The 14558-nt window shown below is 38.5% G+C and overlaps 1 protein-coding gene across 4 annotated transcripts in view; it reads left to right on the forward strand.

Annotated features, from left to right (window-relative positions):
- Positions 1-12355, forward strand: part of LOC145681014 (uncharacterized) — a 172965-nt gene extending 160610 nt beyond the window's left edge. For 3 of the 4 annotated variants that reach the window (XM_081752288.1, XM_081752289.1, XM_081752287.1), the window contains one exon: positions 11013-12355. In XM_081752288.1, coding sequence (XP_081608414.1) covers positions 11013-11994 — 982 coding nt within the window. In that variant the 3' untranslated portion in view covers positions 11995-12355. The remainder of the gene's footprint in view (positions 1-11012) is intronic. The other variant, XM_081752294.1, reaches the window with a different exon arrangement.
- The last annotated feature ends 2203 nt before the right edge of the window (positions 12356-14558 follow it).

Raw genomic sequence — 14558 nt, forward strand, 5'->3', positions numbered from 1 at the left:
AACTCTCCGTTCAAATTCAAGTACGCCCCATTGCTGAACAATATGCCCTTGGAAAACCAGGGATCCCGTTCCTGTTTTCGAGTATCCCACATGCAGAACTCCAACTGGCAATCAGAATCATCCTCATTAAGTGTATGTAGCACATCCAGCTTGTAAGAATGCCACTGATAGGTATTCAATATCCGGATCATGGAGGATTGGCTTACTGCACATTCCAATAACACACGACGGATACTGCATTTAGGACTTCTCACAAACGATCCTCTCTCCTCCGTTTCCGTTTCCTCAGTGGTGACTGTCTTTGGTCGCACACTACGTGACCTGTCTTCAACAATCTCCTGGAATTTGTTGGTCACTTGTGCGAACGTGCTCTTTGATACCGGTTTTCTGTCCGGGTGCCGTCTGTTGCAGTCATCTGCAATAGCTCAGTAGCTGCGTTTTCCGGATATAAGGATGATTTCCTCCTTGTGTTCCATTGTCAGGCCCATTTTAGATCACCTGCAGCAAACAGAGATTCTGCCAGTGTCAGTGTAGCCCATTTTAGATCACCTGCAACAGAGAGAGATTGTCAGTGTAACCCATTTGAGATCACTTGCAACAAAGAGAGATTATATCAGTTTCAATGTCATTTTCCATTTTTTTGGCCTTCACAATTCCCGAACCCTCCAACATTGACACACACACACACACACACACACACAAAAAAAAAAAAAAAAAAAAAACACCACTGCATTCGTGAGTTCGAGCTAATGTTATTTAATATGCCATATGCACGTTCTCATTCAAAAAATTCGACTTGAATCCAAGATGGCGGCCATGATCGACATACACCCCAAAAAAGTTCCAGCCCCTCATCCAATATCAGCTGCTATATTCACTTTTCACTTGCTCCTTTTCGGCTTCGAATTATAAGGGTGTCCGAGAACTTTTGACTCACCCTGTATATACGTAATATAGTGTTATTCGTTTTTAACTTGCACATTGTTTATTATAGCTTTTGAATATTGAATATGTATTAATAAAATAAAACCGACCAAAACATGAAGAGTACGTCTTAAAGACAGTGGAAGAAGAAGAAAAACATAACACTATTATAAATTGGATAAAGGAAAAAATAATAAAAGTCCTGAAGTTGAGTTGGGAGAATAGTGTGTGTATATTAGGACAAAAAGTGGTGACAATAAATAGGGCTAAGCATAGGATCGAGATTGAGTTCGGTACTTGCAGAAATCGTAATGAAGATGTAGGAGCAGAATCTTAGAATATTTTGTAGGTATGTAGACGATTGAGTGCGAATGTGTAAAGGGACTAGGAGACATTTGTAAAAAATTATTAAGAGAATTGCGGATGAACAAAAAATATCAAAGAGAAATATAAGATAAATTTTATAGATGGTACTTCGTCTTTACGATCGAAAGTCGTGGAAACTTCAAGACAAATTGGCAAGAGGAATTCTTTGCGGGAATACATTTTCATAAAATTAATGACGTAGATGTAGGGATCAAAAGGAATTTTGTAAGTAACAAGAGAAGGATAGAAATGATAGACAATAACGACGGAAGAAGGCAAGAGGACATGGAAATATTTGACCGATTAATATTAAGAAAGGAATATAGAAGAAAGAAATTAAGGAGACAAAAAGGAATAAAAAGAAGAAGTAGTTGTTTCGGAATTGAATGTTTAGGTGATAAAACAAAAATTCTTAAGACGTTGCTTAGAAATGGAAGAGTAAAACATACAGAAAAGGAGGGAAGAGTATTTTAGATTTAGAGAAAATAGAAAGAAGAACGAAAATGAGATAAAAACAGAAGAGGAAGGAATAGTATAGAATAAATTGTAGATAATGTAATAGGAAATACATTGGAGAAACAGGAAAGAGATTGTAAGAAACGATAAGGCAATGCAAAGAAGACGAAATTAAGAAGAGAGAACAGTGCGATGTATAAGCACGTCAAAGAAACAGGACATGAAATAGATTGTGAAACAATAGAAGGGCTGTAGAGAGAAAAGAGAAATGTGATACGGAATTGTAAACAAGCTCAGTGTATTAAGAAACATGACAAAGAGATATTGATGAATTGGACGAGCGGACTTACAATTCATGATTTATGGAATACAGCGGGGTATCAAATAGAACTGGATTTAAAAAAGAACTAATAAACGCGGGGTACATTGTCAAATGTGCAGGTGTCGAGAATTCAGAACATGTGTACAAATAATTGGGGAAAGTGTGATGAGCTCCTAATTAAAAATTTATGATTTGTATATGTGGATGTAAAAAGTGAAGAGGAAACCCTGTTTGGCTGTGGGTAAATGTGCGTGACTTCCTTTTATTTTATTTTATTTATTTATTTATTTATTTATTTATTTTTGTTTATATTTAAGTTGTTATTCTTGGATGAATCTTTTATAACGTCTTTGATCAAGGTATGTTACATTGCTAAAACTCTTACACAGGTGTTATTAGTATATTTGATGTTTTTGTTAATTTTGTTTTGTTAGTTCATATTCTATGAGTTACAGACATTTAATTCTTTTAAAAATTAAGAAGAACTGTACTTTCAGCTACACATTGAAAAATAATTTGATCTGACTACAATATATACGTATTAACACACAAAGAGTGAAAAAGTGAATGAATGTTTGACCGGGACTCGAACTCGGGATATTCGGCGTATCGTGCCGATGCGTTAGCTACTACGCTACCCAGTCCGCTTCCCAGAACAGCCACAGTCTCATTCTCGTAGTTGGTGCTCCACATCCTCCTGCTGTGTTTGGACAATCCAGTGTCCATATAATGAGAACACTTTTTGATGGTTGTAATTTCAGATATATATATATATATATATATATATATCAGGGGTTTTCAAACTGTGCGGCGCGCCTCCCTGGGGAGGCAAAGAAGTTTGTCAAGGGAAGTGCGAGAACTTTTAAAAAAGATTCTGAAAAGAAACATAGTAATAATGCAACACGCATACATAAATCTGTACCCTTCTTCTTTAATAATACATAGTGGACTAAGCCTTTGTATCTCCTCTGTTCCACATACGATCAGAAATGACCTTTTCACCTCTGGCTTAAACATGTATAGTGCTTGTTACATGGCCACTAACGATCTTCTACTTTTTTATCTCTATAGAATAATGCGTATGTCGTCTTAAATGTCTTTGGAATTTTTCGTGATGCCATGTTATCTGAATTTTTCTTTCTCTTAATGTTCTATTATTATTTTTGGGACGATTCTTGAGTTCTAATACTTTCTAAAGTACTACCACCATTCACGAATAGTCTTATTTGTTTTATTTGCATTGGTCGAATTCAGTTCAACTTGGTTATTCCTTCTTTCGTTGCCATAGCTTGTCTGCTTTTTGTATTTTGCTACTCTGAGAAGAAAGAGATACCAAAATTTACGTTGTTCTGACAGTGAACAGTAAGAAAGTAGCTGCAAGTGTTTTATGTGCAGGCATCTGTGTTAATTACATTAAGTGTAATAGGACGTTTTTTGTGGTTTGATTCGCAATGGCAGCAATTGATATGGTCTCGATTATGGTAGGTGAATCTGCTGCTAAGCAACTGAAAAGTATACCTTTGTCTGATAGTACAATTAGTGGTCGAATAAGTGACCTAGCCGATAATGTAAATGTAATGTTAATCCAGGAACTAAGGAGGAAAGAATTCGCGATTTAAATCGATGAGGCAACTGATAGTAACAGCGATGCAAACTTGATCTGCTGTGTGAGATTCATAGCTGAAAATCATAAATTCTTGGATCTTTTGTTTTGTGAGAATATCGCACTTTCAACAGCAGCAAATGATTTGTTCGAAACTGGGGACAAGTTCATGGAAGAAAACAAACTGGACTGGAGAAAATGTATGGGAATATGCACAGACGGTGCTCTATCCATGTCAAGACGTTATCAAGCTCTCATACGTAAGAAAGCCCATAATGCACTCTGGACTTACTGCATTACGCACAGGGAATCTCTTGCTTCCAAGAATTTCAGTTGTGACTTAAACAACATACTACCATTAGTAATAGAAGTGTGAGCTACGTCAAAAGTCGCCCCAAAAAAGCCAGGTTTTCAAAACTGTGTGTTGATATGGAAGCTGAGCATACTTCTCTCCTGTGTTATTGCAACTGACATTGGTTGTCTCGCGGTATTGTAATCTTCTGTGTTTTTGAACTAAAACTGGAATTGTACTCGTATCTTGTGGCTGAAAATCATCCCAGTGCTGAAAATTTAATCGATTCTGTATTTCTTCAGAAGCTGGTATACCTTTGTGATATTTTTGAGAAACTGAATGTTTTCAATGTGTCTTTATAAGGGAATGATACACATTTTGCAGTTGTCACACAAGATGCCAGGCTTCAAAACGAATTTGCTGCTTTGGAAGAGTAACTTTGAAGATGCGAATATTAGTGATTGCTTTCCTACACTAACCAAGTTGTTACAAGAAACCGGGGACCAACTAAATGAAGAAATCAAATCAGTGTTTGAGGAACATCAAATTCGAGAAGTACTTTCCAGAGGATACACAGCACAACTGGGTTGTGGGTCCATTCAACGCAGAGGATCCATCAAATTTCACCACCTGAGAAAGAGAAAAGCTTATTGATCTTTCTTCAGACAGCACATTGAAGACCAATTTATCTCTGCATCGTTGCCTGAATTTTGGAGCTCAGTGAAGAATGAGTATCCGAAATTAAGTAAGAAGGCCTTGCGACTGCTCCTTCCTTTTGGAACTTCGTATCTCTGCGAAACCGGATTTTTAGCCATGGCGGTGATCAAATCCTAATGTAGGTAAAAAATAAATCTCCAGAAAGAGATGAATCGTGCCATTTCAAGATATTTGCCGAGATTTAATAAATTGTCTGACTCAAAATAAGGTCATACATCCCACTGACTTTACTCAACATTTAAATGTGTCGGTTTTTATTATCTTAATTCCCTCCCTGCTTGTATGTTTCAGTGTTAACATAAATATCTGAATTATCACAATTTATAATTATTAACACCGGCTGTTAACATTAAAAGGTACAATCAGTGCGTACAATGTAATTAGATATTTCCATTAGTGATTAATAAATAAAACATAGTTAATCGTAGTGATAGTTTTTCTCTTAAGGACACATATTTATGTTGTTGACACATTTCATTTTTGACAGGGGAGGCGCGTTCAGGTTTTGGTAGTTGAGGAGAACCTCAACTGAAAATAAGTTTGAAAACCCCTGATACATATTAATGAGAGGAGGAAGTGTTCTCAATTTATAGATACTAGATTGTTCAAGCCAGCAGAAGGCTGTGGTACAAGCCACGTGCTCTGAGTGGATAACACCGACTTAAAGAGTGAGAGAGTGTGTGGCTCTTCTGGGAAGTTGACTGGGTGGCGTAGTGGTTAACACCTAGGCACGGTAAGCCGAAGATCCCCGGTTCGAATCGCGGTCCAGTCATTCACTTAATCACACTTAGTGTGTTGTTGAATTCGCACCTACATAGGATCTGATGTGTACAAAATCAATTGCTTCCTCCTTTCATTAAGGTATACGTAGTTTTAATAAATGTCTATGTAGCGGTTATGGTAGTATGCTGTTTTGAGAACAAACCACAGGAAAAGAGACTAAAAATATAAATAAAAAAGGTGTTAGTAAAATTGTTAATGTACTAATGTTAAAATATTTATGACAATGTTTTGTGTTGGAAATCAGAAATAGCTATACCACTGGGAAAGACAGACAACGGTAAGGTTCAAACATTTACAATGAATGTTGAATTGTCATCGTAGAGGCACAAGAATACAATGTAAAAACTACTTGAGGTTTTGTGTGGCCTGAAGAAGGGTGACTGAGTGACTAAATCAAAATATACAGAAGAAAAATTAGAAAGATCACTATTAGGTGAGTAATTGATCCATTATTAGACGAAGTTAATCCATTATGTACGACTAATTCTCACCCAACTTCAGAAATCAGTTCTCGTTATTCACCAATATAAAACGATTAACATAGAAACACTCCACCACAGTAAATGTTGAAAATGGTTTGTCTTAGCTTCAAGGCAGGTCAATCTTACCATCGTATGAAGTAAAGATTGATGATTGATAAATTGTATGTACACTTATGCTTATTAACTCTTGCGCGTATACTGTAGTTCAAGATTTTACGCACTTGTATTTTTCCTTCTGTCTTTGGCGAAATTCTAATATTTAGTAAGTGAAGATGATGGAAAGCATTCATTATTTGAAAATGCTCCCCAAAGATATTTTAAAATAATAAAATTATAAGCAAAAAACAAAATTAAACTCGATTAATTGAATCCTGGGAATTGTGTTTTCGAGGGATTTTTGTTGTAGCGAAGAAAAATTCAAAATTTGTGGAACTTGTCAGAATGTTAAAACATATTTTTGGTTTGTGAGGCGTACAAGGCAATGAGTGCGATATACCCACAAGTTCGGAAATGGAATCTTGAACTTATATGTTCCACAGTTATTCCGGCTAGGTTAAAGGAAACGGTGATGATGAGAAATGAATGAAATGATGGAATGAAGAAAGTGGGAAGAAACGGGAAAAACTCGAGCAAACCCACGCAAACGGTATTTGTCCACCACGAAATTCACTTGGCGCGAGCTGGGATCCAACCAAGGACTCCATGCACCAGAGGCGAACGCTCTACCACTGAGCCACCGTGGCCCCTGCTACAAGTTTGCCTACGGAATGAAGGATGATTCTGTTTTAAATAAATAAATATATAAATTCTATAAGTTAAGGTTTACGAATTATGAGTAGTTCGAAAGAATAGCATACGCGTGAACCAAAAGCATACCTTTCCAAAACAGACAAGTACTGATATTAAAAGATTACAACGAAAAGGTGTAAACAACCTTTCTTTTCCAGCGTAAGAACATATGAACAGTATTTCGTTAACTTCCTTGGGTTACGGATTACCAACTTGTGTGTCGGTACGTATTCTTTATTTGAACATATTTTAAAGTTTATACCTGTTCACAGTGTTCATAACTAAATCGAAATAAGAACTCCCACGTGCCTCTTAGTGGCCAAGCGGCTAAAGTGCGTAGTTCCGGGTTCAATTTGCGGTGGGACCTGATGTATTTTGATCCAGTCTTAGGGTTTAGATACCACGTCCGTGTAAGAAAAGATACACAAACACATAGGGGCGGCGATTAGGGGGCAAGAGGCGTTGCCCCCCACTTTTTTTTCGAAGTGACCCCTTAATGTATATAGTTTCATTTGGAAATGTAAAATTTTTGTATGTATTACTCGTTCATAGAAAAAAATGATGTCATATAATGTTTGCCGTTTCATGAATACGTATTGGCTCTTTGTCTTCTCATGGAGTTATGAAAGCTACAGAAATTCCGTTTTAATTGCAGTTCAAAGCAATTAATATTGCAGTTGGGTATTTCTTTAAATGTCGTAGCATATGCTTGTAGTATTTACTGTCTTCCATTCTTTTAAGAGTAATAACATACATTTAATGGCATTATGTTTAATTAAAAATATAAGTTGTTCATTAATTCCCAGTTTCAATATAACTTCTACAAAACAAGCCTCATTATTCATTTACTATGATTAATATTATCCTTTCTATTTATTTGTTTTGTAAATTTGTTATGAAATAACAATCTGATCACACGATTTTCCAGACAGAATTTTAAGATGTTCATGAGCAAGGAATCAAATCTATACTTACACTTCCGTTGTTTAAGAGTACAAAGGGGTAGTACCTATTGCTCTTGTCAATTTACTTAATATAATATGAAATATGACATAGGTATTTTAACTGAAAAAAATAGTATCGTATTATTATACAACCTTTCGTCAAAACCAAGTGTTAGAAACAACCTGGAAAACTAACATTGATATACAAATATTCAGATCGTGTCTTGTCCTCCCCACACTTTTAATGTCCAATCGCCGACACTGCAAACATGTATATATATATATATTCCAACGTCTGCACCCTCATTCAAAAGATTTTTGGATCCGCGTCTGTTTCAATCACCTTTTGTCAGGAAAGAACTTTCCTGATGACCGGATGGTGCAGTTTGCGGTTTACTACTTCTTCGCTTCGTAGACTCAAATTTCTTTCATCATGGAATGCAATTGTTGTTGAGACAAGACAAAAATATCTAACTTTAGCGTGAGACTACTGACTAATGTGACATTGTAGTATTCAGTTTGTTCACCTTTGAAAGTGACATATGTGAGTTGAGCATTTTTAACGCATCAAGACTAGTCTTCGTAACACTACTTAGTTGTTTGACTAGTTTGTTTTGGTTCGTTCAACAATCCTTTTTGCGCCGACGTGATATCTAAAACTTTATGAATCAAAATAAATTAGATTCCAGCGCTAATTGAACGCGGGACCATATGCTTTAGCCGCTTGGCCACAGAGACATAAGGAATTTTTCGCTTCAATTTGGTTAGGAATATTCTGAATAGTAGTAAACTTTAAAAATATGTTTAGTGAAAGAATACGCACCGACACATAAGTTGATCTGTAACCCAAGAAAGTTAACGAAATATTGTTCATATGTTTTCACGCTAGAAGAGAAAGGTTGCTTACGCCTTATCAATGTACAGATGGTGATCAGAGAAGTGGAAACACCTGTAGTTGGCAACACGTCAGATGTATGGGTTGGCAGTGGTGTCGTGGCGCCCGCAGCGCCGGACCGCTGGTGGTGGTGTGTTAGGTCGGTCTCCATACTACGTCAGGCGCAGTGGAACAGCAGTGTCCAGTGGCTGCAGCAGACGGAGGTAGTGTCCAGTGGCTGCAGCAGACGGAGGTAGTGTAAAATGGGAGACCCCTCAGAGTTTCAAAGAGGGCAAATTGTTGGTGCGCAGTTATGTGAAGTGAGTGTGACGGCAGTGGCTACTGTGTTAGGTGTGTTGCGTGGGACAGTATCGGTGATTACGGCCTACACAACATACGGGAAAACCACATCGGGGAAGCGGAACAGTGGGCTGAAGAAAATCATGAGTGACAGGTCACGCCGGGTATTAAAGCGCATTGTCACGCAGAACCATCGTGCAAATGCGGAGCAAGTGACGGAGGAACTCCATCAGCACCTCCCCCACCCTGTTTCGACAATCACAGTCCGCCGCGAATTACATGACATGAACTTACGGGGTCGTGTTGCACGGGCCAAACCGCTCATCAGGGACCATAACGCTTTCGCACGCCGCAAATGGTGCCGCGACCATGCAACTTGGACCATTGAGGACTGAAAACGTGTGATATGTTCGGATGAGTCATCCTTCACCCTATTCCCAACCAAGGGCCGTGTTTATGTATGGAGAACGCCCAAAGAAGCTTATGATCTGCAGTGTCTCCGCCCAACTGTGAAACATGGTTTTCATTGGGTCCTGTGGTCACACTTAGCGGACGAATCACTGCCAACGATTATGTCGCAATTTTAGGAGACCACTTGCATCCTATGGTCCGGATGTTGTTCCCGGACAATGACGCCATCTTCCAGGATGATAATGCATCCATTCACACAGCTGGCGTTGTTGCAGCGTGGTTTGAGGAACATCGGGATGAAGTTCAACACCTCCCCTGGCCCGCCCAATCCCCAGATCTCAACATAATTGAACATCTGTGGTCCGTCTTGGAAACACGACTCCGGCGACGATTTCCACCTCCATCCTCTCACACAGAACTGGCCGATGCCCTGCACGAGGAATGATGTAAAATTCCACTTGCTACCATTCACGACCTCTATGCCTCCATCCCACGTCGCATCAAGGCTGTTTTGAAGGCGAAAGGTGGCTCGACACCATATTAATCTGGTAAGTTGCAATTTCGTTCAGGTGTTTCCATTTTTCTGATCACCATCTGTATTACTTTAATATCAGTGTTTCACTCTCCTGTCTGTTTTAGAAAGGTATGGTTTTGGTTCATAAGCATGCTATTCTTTGGAAGTATTCATATTTCATGCACCTAAACTTATATAATTTATATATTTAAAAAAGAATCATCCTTCCTCGTAGCCAAACTTGTGGGTATATCGTACCTTCTTGCTTAGTACGCCCTCAAAGAAATTAAGGAAAGGGAATGGGATTCGATCCGGTATCAAAATGCTTTGCAAATTTGTAATCATTCACCCTACTCATTCATCCACGGAAACTTTATTGAAAGGGCATGCTACTTAGGTTTCTATATTTGCGTACAAAATCTTGATTGCAGAAGCTAATATATGTTTGGCAGACGATCTAGACACTAGGTTTAAACCAACAGATTCAGCATTTACTCCCTTCGCTACTTCTGAAATCTTTTGAAAGCACGATTGTCAGGATTTACCCAATCGAGCTTAATTTTGCTTTGCGCTTATAATTTTATTTTAAATTTTTTGGGAACATTTTCTTACAAGGAATGTTTTCTATCATCTCCTCCTACTAAACAAGGCAAAACGGGACGGAAAAATTACATGTGATAATATCCCTCAGTACTTTTAATAGTTTTAAGTCGATCCTAATACTGTTTAGCGATTCAACGAGCAGTGTATTACATGCTCTCTATAATTGTCATTCACATGAGATACGTGTTCAACCAAAAAACAGTTGCTGCTCCATTTTTAACATTGTAACTTGCACCTGTATAACTAGGAACTCAACAGAAGACTGACCGATCTTTGAGCACAACAAGATCGCGAGTTTCCTGTACAATGTAACGCGAGTTTCCTTTATTGCCCAGTGTACGTCTCTATTGAGTAGAAAGTTAGTCTAGGTTTGTTCTTGTCTTTGTCGGGGATTTGCATAACATAAGCATACACAAAAAGAAAAGTTAATGTATTCAGACCCCTTCTCACCATAACAAGTACTTGCATCCACTTCGGAGTGCCTTTTTGAAGCGCACTGTATCTACATTTGTAATTTTGTTTTTTAGACGTAATTATTGTTATTAATACATGATTCTTTTGTCAATATATATATATATATAAAAGAGAGAGAGAGATAGGTATATAGATAGATATAATATTTTATTTTGTAGGTTATTGTCCAACAAACGCAACACAGGCTTTATCAGCCAATGTCTTTCAAGTGAAAACCATTGGATTCAAATGCTTGATGTTTATACCCTTAATGTTCCAGTGAATTATCTTTGTGTTATTTTGGACAGTTTACCGCAGCTACGAATTCTGAATCATCCTCTTGTTGGTGCGGCACTGCACAGAATTAGTCAGGAGCGTGGAAGCAACCTTCCCCAGTACACTTTGGTCAACATTGAACTTGTAGAATGGAAACTTGTACAGTCGTTAAAAGTGTATGCTGAGGATGAATCTGAGGAATTTGTGAATAATTATTTTACAAATTGCATCAGAGCGGTTGCGTGCCTGTGTCCTTGTATGAAAATTGTAGAAATAGTTTTTGAGTATGGACCATTATGTAAGAACCTAGTACCATTATTAAAACTCAATGCCCTTGAGAGTCTGATTTTGTTACACATATATCCTGGTAGAGTATATAATATATTTGATGATTGTATTTTGCCTCTTCTAAAGCAAAATGGGCCTATTATAAAACTTCTGCATTTAGAAGCAATTTCAGCCATTGATATGAACGCAATTGCCAGTTTGTGTCCAAATATAGAGTGGCTGGGAATCGACTCATGCCTTGTGTTAGAAAATGTGAATGACTTATTGCCAATGAATAACTTGAAGACCTTGTATCTGGCGAGTGCAGAGGCATATGGCGAATTCCCTGTGAATTATTACAAGTTCCTATTGTCAAATCCAAAGTTACAAGAAGTATTAATTGTTGACAGTACCATTTCAAGTGAACTTTTACAACAGTTACTGTTAAAAGATAATATTTTACGGGAATTGAAGCTTCTGTGTCTGATAGAATCCGGCCATTTCACACCAGAATGTGTGGAAATATTGTTGTCAGAAAAGAAATCGCTAAAATATATATATGTGGGTAACATGTACGACGAACCACCCAGTGATATAGCTAATATAGTGGTCATCTGAAAAAATTGAAAGAACAATCGTAACCTACATTTAGTTGGATTTTCAGCTTAAAGTTCATATCATTGTATAGAATGTTGCTCTTCAAATTGCAGTGTGTATTTGTCATATATGTAGCTTCGGTCATAAAGGTTTTTGTTAATACGAGTAGTTCTGTATTGTTGTTACTATATAATATAGTCCAACAAGTATATTTTATAAGAACTAAATATAATATTTTTTGTTTCTATATATAGTCCTACAAGTGTATTTTATAAGAACTAAATACAATATTTTTTCATACGCTTCGAAAAAAAATAAGATATTTTGAGATCTGAAATTTGGAAATAAAATTATTTTACTTGCCAATAATTAAATATTGTTTTTTTTTTTCGTTGTTATATCTGTTTTATTCGCCAAGTTTTCATTATGTAGAAATATAAGAACACGTTAGTGTTAAAAGTTCACACAATGACTTGAAGATTTTAACTTCTCTTTTGTAATTAGTGAGAAATATTGCTTATGGAAATACCATTCAATATTTGCAAGCGACGGGCAAGAGAATGCGGTGACAGTTTGGTGGAAAGCTATTCTCTGTTGGAAGTGGACAGATTTACCACATATTAAGAGATTAATGAAGTGAATCAGTCACCCAAACATTAATCGTCCATAGTGGATGATCACAAGAAAAGTCTTCCTCCAGAAACAAATACTATTGAAGATTTGCTTAAATAACTCAGAATCAAAATTCGTTACATCCATTCCAAAACAATCGATTTACAAGCCAAAATAAAGTGTAAATTTCCCATATACACCGTCCAACTCGAACGAAATTTGCTTCACAGAATGCGTGTCTGCAGAGGGCAAACTGCTCTTTGAAGATACCAGTACACCGACTATCGAAAATGCACTGAAATGTCTATGAAGCGTATTATGCAGTAGTTTGACGAGTATAGTTATACAGGGTGCGGCAGCTATTTGAGAACACATAGTATAAGTGACACAGTATCCTGTGTGTCATTGTAACACATCCCTTTTTGTTGCAGGTAAACATGGCAAATCGTACGCTAACTAAGGAAATGAAAAGGCATGGAGTCAATGTCTCCTTGGCTGCAGGACACGCAGATTCCAAGATCGCTGCCTTCCTGAACGTCGTCCGGTCATTCGTCTTTAAAGTTCGGAGAGAACTGGAGGCCACCAGTGTTGATGTGGAAACCGTTTCCCACAGGAAACGATATTGTCAGCGCTCGAACAGGACCAGGACGCCCGAATTCATCGCTTCCGTGCAAGCTGTTGTCGAAGCGGACCCAGGTAAGTTCATGAGAACACTCGCAAGAGAGCAGCAAGTTGACGAGGCTACCGTTCGACATGTGGTGTATGAAGAACTCCGTTACAAGTCGTAAGTGATACGGAGAGACTAGTTCATGTCCGCGAGAACCAGGGGGAATAGAGTGACCCGCGCTTGGCGCCTTTTGAACAAGCTCTAATTCTTCTAGGATGAGAAAATATTCGTCCAGGACCAGAGGGCGAACCGCAGAAATGATCGGTGGCTGTGTAAAACACCCGAGGAGGTTCCGACCGTCATGCACACCAAGTTCCCCGTCTCCGTGATGATTCTGGAGGTCGTGAGCAGTGAGGGCGACGCGATGCCTCCACATTTCTTTTGTCAAGGTGCCAGAGTCAACGCCGTTGCTTACACCGATGTGTTGAAGATGGTTGTGCAGCCCTGGATTACTGCTATAGCACGTGGCAGGCCATATGTTTTTCACTAGGACTCCGCTCCCGTCCATACGGCCCATTCAACCCGAGAATGGTTGGCCACGAATTTTCATGACGTCACCCCAAACATGTCCCCAGCTCCACTGATGTCAACCCTTTGGACTTTTATGTCTGGGTCGTGGTTGAGAGGGCCTCCAATAACCATCCACACAACACCATTGTGGATGCCATGACAAACATTCCCAGGACCCACCTCAATCATGCCTGCCGACGGTTTCAACACTGTTTAGAGGCTGTTATTACGGCAGATGGCGGTTTCATAGAATGGTTCCTTTTTCCGCGGCTGTTATTTTGTTCTCAAATAGCTGCCGCATCTTGTATGTGCTATTCAAGAGTCTCTGTCTGCATTACCAAGACTTGCCAGTGAACCTCTGTTTTACGAGTAATGAAATGAGAGCGTAGAGGACTATTACACGCCTGGTAATAGTGCGAGAAAATTGCATGGTTTGTAACGGGTCAGTAATCCATCGGTAGTGTACAGAATAGAGGGTAGAACGTTTCCATAGCACACGCTGCCTATCAAATTTTCTGCTAAGTTCCAAGGAGTACCTGAAGAGACAGGTCCTTCGGGTTGGTCTGAAAGGGTGACAGGTGGTAGTGCAAACACAGTCTGTGGTCCCATGTGAATGCACGAACACGAAACATATGATTGTTGGAGACAAATTCGTGTTCCTCTTGCACCATTATACCTACTCATCCCTGAAAAAGCCTTCGGTGGTCTCGAAAAGATCGCAGTGACGAGACGAATGGAAAGTGTAGGTACCCTGCGGTGAGAGTCATTTCTATTTTGGATAAAATGATGACTGTGT

The sequence above is a fragment of the Thermobia domestica genome, chromosome 3 (genome assembly GCF_964235325.1).
Source record: "Thermobia domestica chromosome 3, izTheDome1.hap1.1, whole genome shotgun sequence".
NCBI classification, from domain to species: domain Eukaryota; kingdom Metazoa; phylum Arthropoda; class Insecta; order Zygentoma; family Lepismatidae; genus Thermobia; species Thermobia domestica.